At 42.0% G+C, this 15,600-nt stretch overlaps 1 protein-coding gene across 1 annotated transcript; it reads right to left on the bottom strand.

Moving 5' to 3' along the window:
- Positions 1 to 4,231: 4,231 nt before the first annotated feature.
- LOC137029545 (olfactory receptor 1E16-like) lies at positions 4,232 to 5,209 on the bottom strand. Its single transcript, XM_067399156.1, has one exon. It carries the CDS (start codon positions 5,207 to 5,209, stop codon positions 4,232 to 4,234), a length of 978 nt encoding a protein of 325 aa, XP_067255257.1.
- Between the last annotated feature and the right edge of the window lie 10,391 nt (positions 5,210 to 15,600).

Consider the following 15,600-nt stretch of genomic DNA (forward strand, 5'->3'; position numbering starts at 1 on the left):
CACTGAGCTGACTCCTCTGTGGCAGAAAGATCGACTTGAGCTCGACCGAAAGTTTTCCATATCAACTCCTCCACCTCGGTGTGGAGTTTCCATTCCCCCGGTCTCGCGCCCTGCCTCGACAGGGCGTCCGCTCCCACATTCAACCGCCCGGGGATGTAAGCTGCTCTCAACGAGAGGAGGATGCGACTGGCCAACTTTGATAATGAGTGAGACCGCAAACCCCCCTGATGGTTGATATACGAGACGACTGTATACATATTTCCCCTCGGGGAAAACCCCTTGGTCCTGAGCCACCACTGTAGGGGTCTTCCCTTCCTACATTGGTAAGCTTCGCCCCCGAAAGCAAACCTGAGGAACTTCCTGTGTGAAGGATGGATGGATACATGAAAGTATGCGTCTTTCAGATCTATCGCTACAAACCAGTCCTCGGACCTGATCTGAGGGATGATCTGTCTGAGTGTAAGAATTTTGAACTTCAGCTTCTTTACGGATCGATTTAGCACACGTAAATCTATGATCGGACGCAACCCTCCATCCTTCTTCGGACCAATGAAGTAGCGGCTGTAAAAGCCCGACATTTTGCTGGGAGGGGAAACCCTTTCTATAGCCCCTTTTTGCAAAAGCGTCGTTACTTCTTGCTCCATCACCAGAGACTGCTCTGGGGTTACCATCGTAGGAAGCACCCCGTTGAACCTGGGCGGTCGTGAACCGAACTGAATTCTGTAGCCCTGTTCTATCATGAGCAGCACCCACTTCGAAACATTCGGGAGATTCTTCCACTCTTCCAAATATTCTACTAAGTGTTTTATTGCAAAGGAACACCGCCATCATCTCCAGCCGATTTATGTGCCAGGAGCGCTGATGGTCCTCCCACAGACCCCGCCTGTGCGTGCTCAACCCCCAGGCATTTCACACACATATCGTGTGTATCCCCTTCCACAATGAAGCGTGGGCAGGGAGGAACACACTTTCTGAACTGCTGCTCTGGTGTTTTTTGAGCACTTGGCTCGTCCATCTGACGCGGCGCACCGGCAGACAGGCGAATCATGTGCTGACCGACCCCCCTGACTCACACTTGGTGGCAGGGTTGGCAGAACGGTCCCCTGAGGGCACCGAAGAGGACCCGATATCCGAATCCTCCCGGAGGGGGCTGCCCTCGAGAAATCCTGCGACACTAGTGTCAGGACTTCTTCTTTGAAGCCTTCCGAGAGATAATGACGGTCCTCAGATCCGCTCTACCTCCGGAAGGCTTCGACTGTGCCGCCCATCCCGGTCCCCAGGCACTGCGTGGGGGAGTATGGGAGGCGACACTGGCTTTTTGTTGCGCTCTGTGCGCGGATGTTGCTGAGGAGCTGGCTGGATGAGCGCGGCGGGAAATGATTTTAGAAAACGCCGCCGTTTGTTTGTGTGACTCCTGGAACCTGTTGACGACTGTTGACATTGCGTCGCCGAACAGGCCACCAGGAGACAGCGGCGCGTCCATGAGCGTGTTTTTGTCACGTTCTTTAATGTCGGACAGTTTCAACCATAGGTGCCTCTCCGTGGCCACCAGAGAGCTAAGTCTGTGGCTTTACGTAGCTCGTGAATCGCCTCGAAGGACGCTTTCCCGCTCCGGTCAATTTTCCCCAGCAGGTCGGCTTGATATGCCTGGAGGATGGACATGGTGTGAAGGCATGCCGCCGCCTGACCTGCTGCCGAGTAAGCCTTGCCCACCAAGCTGGATGTAGTTTCAAAGGTTTGGTGGGCAGCGCTGGGGTTTTAAGGGACGACGCGGTTTTGGGCGAGAGATAGCTTGCAAGCGTCTCCTCTACCCGAGTCATCGCCCCATAGCCATGATTTTTTAGGCCAACAATATTGCTGTACAGCGATGTCTGCGGGCTGTACAGCCGATACTGCATGGGTCTCTTCCACGACCTCGACACCTCGGCATGGAGGTCAGGAAAGAACGGGAGACCCCGGCGCTGAGGCAGTGACCGAGGGGGAAGAAAGCGTTCATCCAGTTTACTTTTAACTCTGGCCCGGCTTTCTCCGCAGGCCATTCTATGTTTAACTTTTCAACAGCCCTGGTCACTACCTCTAATAGCTCCTCATAAGCTGGTAAAGTTGATGGCGGTACATCATCGACACTCTCTACATCAACCTCCTCGGAGGAAGATATATTGAGCATTGGTACCTCTCTTCGGGGGGAAGAAACCGCTACGCGTGCTTCCGCCACCAAAGGAGAGACACTGGGTCTAGCGGGTAAGGGAAGCGATAAGGCAGAGCCCGTCTCTTCCCCCTCCGCTAGATCCATCTGTGAACCCCACAAGTGCAGCCTGCGCTGTGCCTCGGCAGCAGCGGGACCGGACCCGCAGGGAACACTCGCCTTGGCGCCCTCCTCGAAGAGCGCTCGACGCGATCGCAGCACTCTGAGGGTGAGCCGCTCACAGTGCACACAGATGGCTCCCTCGAGAGCCGCCAGTGCGTGCTCAACCCCCAGGCATTTAACACACATATTGTGTGTATCCCCTTCCACAATGAAGCGTGGGCAGGGAGGAACACACTTTCTGAACTGCTGCTTTTCCGCCATAATATTTCTCTTTATATGTCTTTTTATATTGTGCTTTGTGCTTTATATTGTGCAAGAGATCACTGTGTGAGTATATCAGACAGACAACAATAAATAAGACAAACGAGATACAGAGAGCGCTTGCTGAAGACAACAGAAGCTGGCGTGCTTTGTGTTCAGGTGTGCTTTATAGCTTCCTGATCCGTGACGTCACCCGCCTCTGACGTCGCATCTTTTCATTGGTTGGATACAGAGGTGCTTCACGAACACAAAATACAGAGGGTTCCCATCACGTCATCCGACGTAGCGTCGATAGTTCCCACGAAAGGGAACTCTATTGTTACTAGTACTTATGTGTATTTAAATGTCTGAAACTTAAAATAAACTTTATGTGGATGAAAATGCTGAATAGTTGTTATAAATGCCAAGCACTGAGTGCATCTGTCACTGGCTCAGGGGATTCAATTACTTGGGTGGACATCAGAATAATTACTCAATTACCAAAATAATAGTGACAGCCCTATAGTGCATAATGACATATAATAAACAGGTCAGTCAGAGGTCAAAAAAGGTTAATGCCTTTTAAAGATCTGCCCATAAAGTGGACAGCAGCATCTGAGAATTAAATAATAGTTTCAATTTTATACTTTTTACCAATGTTTTTTTTCCCCCCCGTTTGATTATGTTCTGATTATTATTAGCTTTGCTATTCACAAAGTTTCACCACCTTCATAATTTTTGATGACTAATCATTTTACATTACATAGGCCAGGGTTTCCCAAACTAGGATTCACAGCTAATCCCTGGCAGTGATTCATTGACCTCAGGAAAAAGAAATCTGGCCACTCTGTTAAAAAATCACAGGACAATCATGACTATGATTGAAAAGTTTATCAGTTTAACGGTCATTAATTTAATGCACAGACAAGTTTTTCAAGCTTTTCAACAGCTCATTTCATTGTGACACTTTTCCATACTAAATGCTTTGCTGCATGGGTATGGCATATTATGGCACTTCTACACTCAAAAAAGTGTTTAGGCCTAAATTTAATATTTATGTATTTGAATTGCATATAAAATTTCCATTCATTTGAATTACACAGTTTTAAAATAATATAATAGACTTAATTAAATGCATATTTGTCATACATACATTTCTGTAACAGTACTAATAAACTCGCTGTTTTAAATAAACAATAACCAGGTTTTAATACAGGTATTTATCATCAATAAATCCAATTTGTTTAAATCTCAAACATTTCAACTAATTCAAAATTGCTTTTGAATTGCTATGTCATAATTTTTTAAAGTGCAGAAATCTCATGACTGACAAATATGCCTCACATTACGTTTATTAGTTTGTTTGTTAAAATTGTGTAAACCACATGGATGAAAATTTTACATGAAATTCAAATGCATAAACCTTAAATTTAGGCCCAAATATTTTTTGGAGTGTGTAAAGACAAACGGATAGTTAACATGTCTGTTATACATAAAAAGGTGCCAGTTTTAATGCTTTCATTCATAACAGAGCAGAGATTTTGTGTTGCTTTTCTTGCATTGTCACCACCAGATTTCACTGGAATACGTCACAATACGCAATTAAGCTGAACATAAAAAAACTCTAAAAAATGAATCGTTGTATTTTTTTTCTTTTAAAACTCCACAGATCATGACAATATTCTACAGTGTGATCACATTAATTCTGGACGTTTCTCCCATGGCCCTTTGCCTGCTCAACCATCTGCTCACAATGTTTCTGATTTCATGTGTTCGTAAACAGTAAATGAAGGGGTTTATCAGTGGTGGAACGAGACTGTAGAGTAGTATGAGAACTATCCTGAAATCTTTGCTGATTTGGATTTGCAGGAAACTGGCTATATACACTGCGCAGCGAGGCAAGTAAAACAGTGCAATGATGCACAGCTGCGTGCTGCAGGTGGCAAAACTTTTCCAGCGACTCTGAGAGCTCGACAGCCTCATTAGAGACATTATGATGTGACAGTAAGAGTAAATGATGAAGGCTAGAGGGAGAAGAAGCACGAGTAGGGCAACGCACAGGGCCACCAAAATCTGCTTGCTGTTGTCAGCACAGGCCAGGTTGGTAATAGAGATGTGGTCGCAGTAGCACTGAATGATCAGTTTAGGGCCGCAGTAAGGAAGCTGTTGAGTGTGTAGGGTGGCTACTGTGGGGGCGATAAAAGCAGTTACCCAAGCCGTGATGTTTAGGATGTACGTGATGCGGTTAGTCATAACAGCCTGATATCTCAGAGAGTAACAAATAGCCACATAGCGATCAAGAGCCATGATCATCATTATCAGTGAGTTTAATGTCCCAAAATAGTGGATTAGTTCCATTTGGAAGAAGCAAGTGTGGAAGGGGGTTGCTCCCGCATCAAACCAGTACCTGGATATGATCTTAGGTAAGGCAACAGTGGAGAAACACATATCAGATATCGCCAGGCTCGCGAGGATAATGTACATGGGCTTCCTGAGGCTCCGTGAAGTGACAAACAGCACCAGAAAAACAGTGTTCCCAGCCACTGTGGTCGTGTAGACGATGAAGAAAATAGCAGCGACCAGGCCATAGTAGTCTGGATGGAGTCCAGGGAAGCCCACAATGATAAACTCAGTGATTGTCGTCCAGTTCTTCTGTAGCATTTTGCAAATCTGCAGAGATTGTAGGACAAATGTGATAAATATTGCATAATAATAATATTTATAGTATAATCTAAATGAAATATTAATTTCAAACAGGGACACCTTTAAAAAAGGTTATTAAAAACAAATTAAAAAGGTATTAAGGATAAATGTTAATGGCAGTTTGGATTATAAATCAGTTAGTTGTACAGTCAGTGAGTATGTCAATAAATTCATTACAAAAAACAGCTGGACATCAGACAATAGTGAATTTGCACCTGAATCTGTGCTCTAAATGATGACAAATACATGATTGTGTATCACTTATATACTGTACTGTAGCGTTCATTGATATGAACAGTGTCGTTGGGAATCAGTCACACAACTTTTTTTTCCTTTAGAAGGTGACGGGGCCAGGGTGGCTTTAGGGATTGGATGTCACTCATAGCTCATGAATGCTTCTACAGGCCTTGTGTCAGCTCAAGTTCTGCTGCCTTCAAAGCAAAATGATGACATGCCAAATACTAAGAATTGTGAAATGTTTGTTATTTATTTTCAACTTTTTACTCATGTTGTAATGCTGGAATTTACATACATGAAATAGAATAATTTTCACTTGTGGTCTCAAGCCACCCTGCGGTCACCATTTCTTTTTCTTTCTTTTTTTTGTCATTATTTTAATCAAATTGTAGTAGTTCAGTTCAGTTAACCATTCCTGAGGTTATTGTATTATCAATAGAACCAACTGAAATGTACTTCTACACAAATTTCATAAGGCTACTATCATATTATATAATTTTATAGGTGATAGTTAAAATATCAATACATCTTCACTCTTAAAGTTGGCGTCATCTTTTGGAGTGATAGATTGATAACTTTTTTCCTGCCTCTTTCATCAGATCTCATGGGGGTTTCAGTGTTTGTGTGTGTCAGTACCTACATTAATTGGTGTTGTCACTTATCTGTTGGATTCCTCAGTGATAATTCTCTCAGGTTTGGTTTCCCATCAGTACAATCTTCAGGGTCTGTCAGGTGACTCCAGAGAACAAATTAAGGACATGGTTCAAGAATGTTGACACTTTTCAGACAAACAATGGTGACAGTGTTTACTGTACTACGTTACATGGAAACCCTCGACATCTTCCTCAGTGAGAAATTATGTTCCTGCTGTCTCCACTAATCCTTATGGATGTAATCTAGTACTGTATTTTGCAAACAGAAAAACTAAAATAGGCCCAAATAGATTCTTTTTTACCCCCCTTTTCTTTTATTAAAATTTTGAGATTTTGGGCTATTTCCAAAGCATACCTTCCTTCAGACTAGTGAAAAGAATTTTTTATTTTATTACACTTTATCTGTTTGCATCTGTAGAATTCAATGAGATATACAATCATTATAGGCCTATAGAAATCTCCAATTCAGCAGTACATAAAAAATAGTTTTATACAATTTTCTGATTTATGGAGTGATTAAAAAGAGATACACTAAATCCCATCTGTGAAAATCTTTAACTCTAATAATGAAAGAAGAATTTTGAACCTGGCTTTATCCATTGTTTAGATTTCTGTTCTGGAAATATCTGCAAATTAGTGTATATTTAATTAGATAATGCCTAATTTGCATTTTTAAACATGACCATTCAGAAAAAATATAAACCAAACCACTTAATGTACTGTGATTAATAAACTGGGAAAGTGTAATGATATATATTAGTTAAAATGTTTACACTATTCACCTGTGGTGTTTAAAATCAGTATGGACCAAAGCTTCATATAGTATGTTTATTAAAACCAAACCCCCCTTCAGCCTCAAGGGCTCAGTGGTACCAAGCAAATAATACACTAATGATATAATTGAATAATATATTCATTGCTCTGCTGGGAAAATAAAACAAAAAAGTTAATGTAGTTGATTAACACCCCCTAATGTATTCACATGGGATAACACAAGAAATTATGTATTATGTACAAATTAGAATTTCTACAGCAGCGATCCTTATTGTTTTTGTCTGATAAATGTTGAGAGCATAGCAAGATTGTGATTCCTGAGTTCCATTTTTTAAATATAGTATTATAATTGATTTGTCTGCCTCTGAATTTGGAGTTGTGATTGATAATCAGTTCAGATCAAAGGGTTAGTTCACCCCAAACTTTTAAGCTTCTGGAAGAGGTTTCTTGTGCGTGATTCAGGTTTGGTTGAGCTTTTGTCGTGCATATTTGCCTTATACAACATTAGGAAGATCAGACCCTACCTATCGGCACTGATGTTTGCCTAACAACCACTGGCTCTGCACCACTATACCTAAACTCACTACTTCAGACTTATATTCCCTTCAGAAGCTTGCGTTCTCCAAGTGAACAGCGCCTTGTGATGCCATCCCAAAGTGGCACAAAATCACTTTCACTGACCTTTACCTTGACTATTCCATGCCGTTTCAAGAAACAGCTAAAAACGCATCTTTTTCATCAACACTTCAGTTCTAACACTTATTATTCCATCTGTTTATAACTGGGACTAGTCATAAGGGGGCATTTTTGTTCCATTATTCTAAATAAATAGATTATGACCCACAAATAAATGTAAAGAGATTCACAAAAAAATTATCATATGCACAAATATATAGAATGAGATCGTCAAAAATATGTTACAAAAAAACCCAAAATGAGATTTGCTAATAAAAATCACAAATATGTTTTTATGTCACAAGCACAACTCTGCCTGGCATTCATTTGTGAATCGCTTTCTGTATATTTGTGAATTGCAGCACACATTTCTGTATCCCTTCCTGCAAATTTGTGGATTTTGAAACAATTCTAGTATCAGGACTGCAGACAAATCCACAAATAGGTCGACTCTACCCATCGGCTACTCAAGCAGATAATGACCACATTGTGCTGACCAATCATGTTTGGCTTGAGACGGTCTAATTGTCTGACGAAATCTAAATTTTAAACATATTTTTACTGTACCAATGTTTAAGAACCCTATACTTCCTATCTAAGCCAATGCAGGATGAGACCGCCCACGATTGTAAAGCAAAACGTGATTGGTAGCGAGAAGGTGCCGTGATTGGTAAGCGCAATGTAGCCGTTATCTGACTGGCTTGAGTAGTCGGTGGGTGGAATCGATCTATTTGTGGATTTGTCTGCAGTCTTAATGCTGTTTCAAAATGCGCAGGAAGAGATCCACAACAACAATTCAATAAAAATGCTAAATCAATAAACAATAAAACAATAATAAAGTTACTTAATCGTTATACATACATGTACATACATATATTTAAGATATCTTTATTAATTATAACTTATAGTGTTTTGTTACTTTAAATTGTTACTTTAAATTTTAATGTGTTCCTCACAAAGGTATCATGTCACTTTAGAAGATTTGAAAGCCTTGAGTCATATGGACTGTTCCCTTTCGTGGGAACTATCGACGCTGCGTGACAACGCATTGGGAACCTTCTGCGTGATGTCGTCACTGAAGCACTCATGTATCTAACCAATCGCGTAGCGAGACGTCAGAGACGGGTGACGTCACGGACCAGGAAACTATAAAGCACACCTGGATGCAGAGCACGGTAGCTTCTGTGTCTTCAGCAAGCACTCTATGTTATCGTGTGTCTTATTTGGTGTTGTTTGTCTTATTTCATATAAACAAGTCACGATATCTTTGTCTGAGGACAAGAGTATCTCACACCAATCCATATATATATATATATATATATATATATATATAAAAAAGACACGTATTATGGCGAGAAACAGCAGTTGAATGGGAGTTGAGTAAGCCTGGGCAGCTCTCGAGGGAGCCGTCTGTGTGCACTATAATAAAAAATAAAAAAACTCGCTCTCAGAATACTGTGTTCCAGTGTTCCCCGCGGATCGCGGAAAAGAAGCCATTCGTGGGGTTCACAAATGGATCTGACAGAGGGGTTAGAGACGGGCGTTGCCCTTTCTCTGCCCTTACCTGCCAGGTTCAGTGCCGTCTCCCAGGTGGAAGCACGATCTGCGGTTTCTTCCCCGGGTTGAGGCACCGGTATTTCACATGCCAGCTCTGAGGAGGTGGATATTGTGATATCGATCTGAGGACTCGCCACCTCACACACATCGTGTTAGGGAGTGGAGCATGCACGTCAGTTCAAAAACAAAGCAGCTGACGGTTCATTCATAAAAATGTCCCGGAGTGTAAAAGAAATGAACTAGCGGGAGTTTTTATCTCCACTCCTGTTGGCTTTATTCTCGAGGGAATAAAAGTCTAACACGAGGCTTAGATCTCGCGTTTGCCGAGGCAGCGCGTGGATTAAGCCTGCAATAAGGAATATATAGCTCGAATCTCGCGTTTGCCGAGGCAGCGCGTAGATTAAGTGTGCAACAAAAAAATATACGGCTCGCTCGGATCTTGCGTTTGCCAAGGCTGCGCATAGATTGCGTGCACGTAGTATATATTGTATATAATGTTTATACATAATATATATATCTGGAGGGAACTGAGCAGACGGGAGTTTCCCTTTCTCTCTTTCCCTATAATACCTTGCAAACTATTACGAGCTATAATTCTCTTTGTATTCTAATATATTCAGCCTGTCATTTTTGACTGTTTTGGGCTGCATTTAATTTAATGATTAAATGAAATATTGAATACATTAAATTCTGAGGAATTTAAAGGAAAAAAAGGGTGTCACCACCCTTGCTCCCCCGCAGAAAGCTTGGGGACCGGGACAGGTGACACAGCTGAAGTCCTTGTGAAGTAGGACAGATCTGCGGACTGTTATTACCACCAAGAAGGCTTCAAAGAGGTCCTGACATCTGTGGGCCAGGATCCATGAGGGCAGCCCCCTCCGGAGGGGGTCCTGTGTTAGAATATCTGACACCCGTCCCCCTTTGGCTCCCTCAGGGGGCCGTTATGCTAACCCTGCCACCCAGTGTGCGTCAGGGCACAACGGTCTCCACCGACTCTCCGAGGAGAGCCGGTTATGACTTGATTCGTCTGTTTTCTGCCGGTGCGCCGCTCCAGAACGTTGAATCGAGTGCTCAAAAACACCAGAGGTCAGTCTCGAGAGACTGGTTCCCTTAGTAGATTTTATGGTAGAATGGAAACTTCTACCGAATATATCAAAATGGATGCTGCTCATCAGAGGGTTACAGGGTCTCGCCCGCCCAGATTCAATGGGGTCTTTCCCATAGTGGTGACCCCCAAGCAGTCTCTGGTTATGGAACAAGAGGTTATGACACTCTTGCGAAATGGAGCTATAGAAGGGTTCCTCCTCCCAGCAAGCTGTCAGGCTTCTACAGCCGCTACTTCATTGTTCCAAAGAAGGATGTGTCCTATCATAGATTTACATGTGTTAAATCACTCAATACGAAAGCTCAAATTCAAGATGCTTACACTTAAACAGATTATCCCACAGATCAGGTCCAAGGACTGGTTTGTGGCGATAGACCTGAGAGAGGCATACTTTCAGGTGTCCATCCATCCTTCCCATAGGAAGTTCCTCAGGTTTGCTTTCGGGGGCAAAGCTTACCAATACAGGGTTCTTCCTTTCGGCCTGTTATTATCACCACGCACATTCACGAAGTGCGTGGATGCAGTGCTGGCTCCACTGAGACTCCAGGGCATCCGCGTACTGAATTACATAGAAAGTGATTCTAGCTCAATCAGAGCAACTAGCAGTTCAGCATCGAGATGCTGCTCTGTACCACATGAAAAGGCTCGGGCTGAGGCTCAATGCCAAAAAAAAAAAAAAAAAAGAGTGTGCTAGTTCCGGCTCAGACTACCACTTATCTAGGTGAGTTCCATTCTCGCAGCCGTGAAAGGGGTGAAGTTAGGCCAGTCACTCACTGTAAAACAGTTCCAGAAACTGTTGGGTCTTATGGCAGCTGCGTCCAACGTCATACCTTTTTGGCCTTCTGCACATATGACTCTTACAGTGGTGACTCAGGACCAGGGGATTTTCTCCGAGGGGAAATCCTTTTCGCATGATCAAAAGTCGCGCGGCAATGCCTTCGTGCTCTGGCCATGTGGAAAGAACCCTGGTTCCTGTCCCAGGTACCCATGCTGGGGATTTCTGGTCGTCATGTAATGCTTACGACAGATGCCTCCCTCACGGGCTGGGGGGCGATCATGAGTGGTCGCTCAGCTCAGGGTCTATGGGAGGTCCTGGAAGGTGTCAGACAAGTTCTTGACACTTAAAACTATCTTTCTCCTGATCGTCTCTTCTTTGAAGAGAATTGGTGATTTACAAGCGCTGTCAGCAGTTTGCACCTGGTATGGTGAAAGCCTTTCTGCATACCAGGCCGGCACATAAATCGGTTGGAGATGATGGGGGTGTTTCTAGCATTAAAACACTTTCTCCCAGACCAGAGAGGCCATCACGTGTTGGTCCGCACGGACAACACGGCAGTGGTCTTATATATAAACCATCAGGGGGGTCTGCGGTCTTGCCAACTTTACTACTTGGCCCGTCGGATCCTCCGATGGTCCCTAGGGAAGCTGCTCTCTCTGAAGCCAGCTTTCATCCTGGGGTATAAAGGGAGCAGACGCCCTGTCGAGGCAGGGGCCGAGGCCCGGGGAGTGGAGACTCCACCCAGAAGTGGTCCGTGAAGTGACAAACAGCACCAGAAAAACAGTGTTCCCAGCCACTGTGGTCGTGTAGACGATGAAGAAAATAGCAGCGACCAGGCCATAGTAGTCTGGATGGAGTCCAGGGAAGCCCACAATGATAAACTCAGTGATTGTCGTCCAGTTCTTCTGTAGCATTTTGCAAATCTGCAGAGATTGTAGGACAAATGTGATAAATATTGCATAATAATAATATTTATAGTATAATCTAAATGAAATATTAATTTCAAACAGGGACACCTTTAAAAAAGGTTATTAAAAACAAATTAAAAAGGTATTAAGGATAAATGTTAATGGCAGTTTGGATTATAAATCAGTTAGTTGTACAGTCAGTGAGTATGTCAATAAATTCATTACAAAAAACAGCTGGACATCAGACAATAGTGAATTTGCACCTGAATCTGTGCTCTAAATGATGACAAATACATGATTGTGTATCACTTATATACTGTACTGTAGCGTTCATTGATATGAACAGTGTCGTTGGGAATCAGTCACACAACTTTTTTTTCCTTTAGAAGGTGACGGGGCCAGGGTGGCTTTAGGGATTGGATGTCACTCATAGCTCATGAATGCTTCTACAGGCCTTGTGTCAGCTCAAGTTCTGCTGCCTTCAAAGCAAAATGATGACATGCCAAATACTAAGAATTGTGAAATGTTTGTTATTTATTTTCAACTTTTTACTCATGTTGTAATGCTGGAATTTACATACATGAAATAGAATAATTTTCACTTGTGGAAATAAACATGTAAACATGACCATTCAGAAAAAATATAAACCAAACCACTTAATGTACTGTGATTAATAAACTGGGAAAGTGTAATGATATATATTAGTTAAAATGTTTACACTATTCACCTGTGGTGTTTAAAATCAGTATGGACCAAAGCTTCATATAGTATGTTTATTAAAACCAAACCCCCCTTCAGCCTCAAGGGCTCAGTGGTACCAAGCAAATAATACACTAATGATATAATTGAATAATATATTCATTGCTCTGCTGGGAAAATAAAACAAAAAAGTTAATGTAGTTGATTAACACCCCCTAATGTATTCACATGGGATAACACAAGAAATTATGTATTATGTACAAATTAGAATTTCTACAGCAGCGATCCTTATTGTTTTTGTCTGATAAATGTTGAGAGCATAGCAAGATTGTGATTCCTGAGTTCCATTTTTTAAATATAGTATTATAATTGATTTGTCTGCCTCTGAATTTGGAGTTATGATTGATAATCAGTTCAGATCAAAGGGTTAGTTCACCCCAAACTTTTAAGCTTCTGGAAGAGGTTTCTTGTGCGTGATTCAGGTTTGGTTGAGCTTTTGTCGTGCATATTTGCCTTATACAACATTAGGAAGATCAGACCCTACCTATCGGCACTGATGTTTGCCTAACAACCACTGGCTCTGCACCACTATACCTAAACTCACTACTTCAGACTTATATTCCCTTCAGAAGCTTGCGTTCTCCAAGTGAACAGCGCCTTGTGATGCCATCCCAAAGTGGCACAAAATCACTTTCACTGACCTTTACCTTGACTATTCCATGCCGTTTCAAGAAACAGCTAAAAACGCATCTTTTTCATCAACACTTCAGTTCTAACACTTATTATTCCATCTGTTTATAACTGGGACTAGTCATAAGGGGGCATTTTTGTTCCATTATTCTAAATAAATAGATTATGACCCACAAATAAATGTAAAGAGATTCACAAAAAAATTATCATATGCACAAATATATAGAATGAGATCGTCAAAAATATGTTACAAAAAAACCCAAAATGAGATTTGCTAATAAAAATCACAAATATGTTTTTATGTCACAAGCACAACTCTGCCTGGCATTCATTTGTGAATCGCTTTCTGTATATTTGTGAATTGCAGCACACATTTCTGTATCCCTTCCTGCAAATTTGTGGATTTTGAAACAATTCTAGTATCAGGACTGCAGACAAATCCACAAATAGGTCGACTCTACCCATCGGCTACTCAAGCAGATAATGACCACATTGTGCTGACCAATCATGTTTGGCTTGAGACGGTCTAATTGTCTGACGAAATCTAAATTTTAAACATATTTTTACTGTACCAATGTTTAAGAACCCTATACTTCCTATCTAAGCCAATGCAGGATGAGACCGCCCACGATTGTAAAGCAAAACGTGATTGGTAGCGAGAAGGTGCCGTGATTGGTAAGCGCAATGTAGCCGTTATCTGACTGGCTTGAGTAGTCGGTGGGTGGAATCGATCTATTTGTGGATTTGTCTGCAGTCTTAATGCTGTTTCAAAATGCGCAGGAAGAGATCCACAACAACAATTCAATAAAAATGCTAAATCAATAAACAATAAAACAATAATAAAGTTACTTAATCGTTATACATACATGTACATACATATATTTAAGATATCTTTATTAATTATAACTTATAGTGTTTTGTTACTTTAAATTGTTACTTTAAATTTTAATGTGTTCCTCACAAAGGTATCATGTCACTTTAGAAGATTTGAAAGCCTTGAGTCATATGGACTGTTCCCTTTCGTGGGAACTATCGACGCTGCGTGACAACGCATTGGGAACCTTCTGCGTGATGTCGTCACTGAAGCACTCATGTATCTAACCAATCGCGTAGCGAGACGTCAGAGACGGGTGACGTCACGGACCAGGAAACTATAAAGCACACCTGGATGCAGAGCACGGTAGCTTCTGTGTCTTCAGCAAGCACTCTATGTTATCGTGTGTCTTATTTGGTGTTGTTTGTCTTATTTCATATAAACAAGTCACGATATCTTTGTCTGAGGACAAGAGTATCTCACACCAATCCATATATATATATATATATATATATATATATATAAAAAAGACACGTATTATGGCGAGAAACAGCAGTTGAATGGGAGTTGAGTAAGCCTGGGCAGCTCTCGAGGGAGCCGTCTGTGTGCACTATAATAAAAAATAAAAAAACTCGCTCTCAGAATACTGTGTTCCAGTGTTCCCCGCGGATCGCGGAAAAGAAGCCATTCGTGGGGTTCACAAATGGATCTGACAGAGGGGTTAGAGACGGGCGTTGCCCTTTCTCTGCCCTTACCTGCCAGGTTCAGTGCCGTCTCCCAGGTGGAAGCACGATCTGCGGTTTCTTCCCCGGGTTGAGGCACCGGTATTTCACATGCCAGCTCTGAGGAGGTGGATATTGTGATATCGATCTGAGGACTCGCCACCTCACACACATCGTGTTAGGGAGTGGAGCATGCACGTCAGTTCAAAAACAAAGCAGCTGACGGTTCATTCATAAAAATGTCCCGGAGTGTAAAAGAAATGAACTAGCGGGAGTTTTTATCTCCACTCCTGTTGGCTTTATTCTCGAGGGAATAAAAGTCTAACACGAGGCTTAGATCTCGCGTTTGCCGAGGCAGCGCGTGGATTAAGCCTGCAATAAGGAATATATAGCTCGAATCTCGCGTTTGCCGAGGCAGCGCGTAGATTAAGTGTGCAACAAAAAAATATACGGCTCGCTCGGATCTTGCGTTTGCCAAGGCTGCGCATAGATTGCGTGCACGTAGTATATATTGTATATAATGTTTATACATAATATATATATCTGGAGGGAACTGAGCAGACGGGAGTTTCCCTTTCTCTCTTTCCCTATAATACCTTGCAAACTATTACGAGCTATAATTCTCTTTGTATTCTAATATATTCAGCCTGTCATTTTTGACTGTTTTGGGCTGCATTTAATTTAATGATTAAATGAAATATTGAATACATTAAATTCTGAGGAATTTAAAGGAAAAA

Source organism: Chanodichthys erythropterus, chromosome 10 (assembly GCF_024489055.1).
Source record: "Chanodichthys erythropterus isolate Z2021 chromosome 10, ASM2448905v1, whole genome shotgun sequence".
In the NCBI taxonomy this organism is placed as follows: Eukaryota; Metazoa; Chordata; class Actinopteri; order Cypriniformes; family Xenocyprididae; genus Chanodichthys; species Chanodichthys erythropterus.

Coding starts and splice junctions, on each gene's coding strand:
- LOC137029545 (XM_067399156.1), bottom strand. CDS start 5,209: ATGCTACAGAAGAACTGGACGACAATCACTGAGTTTATCATTGTGGGC.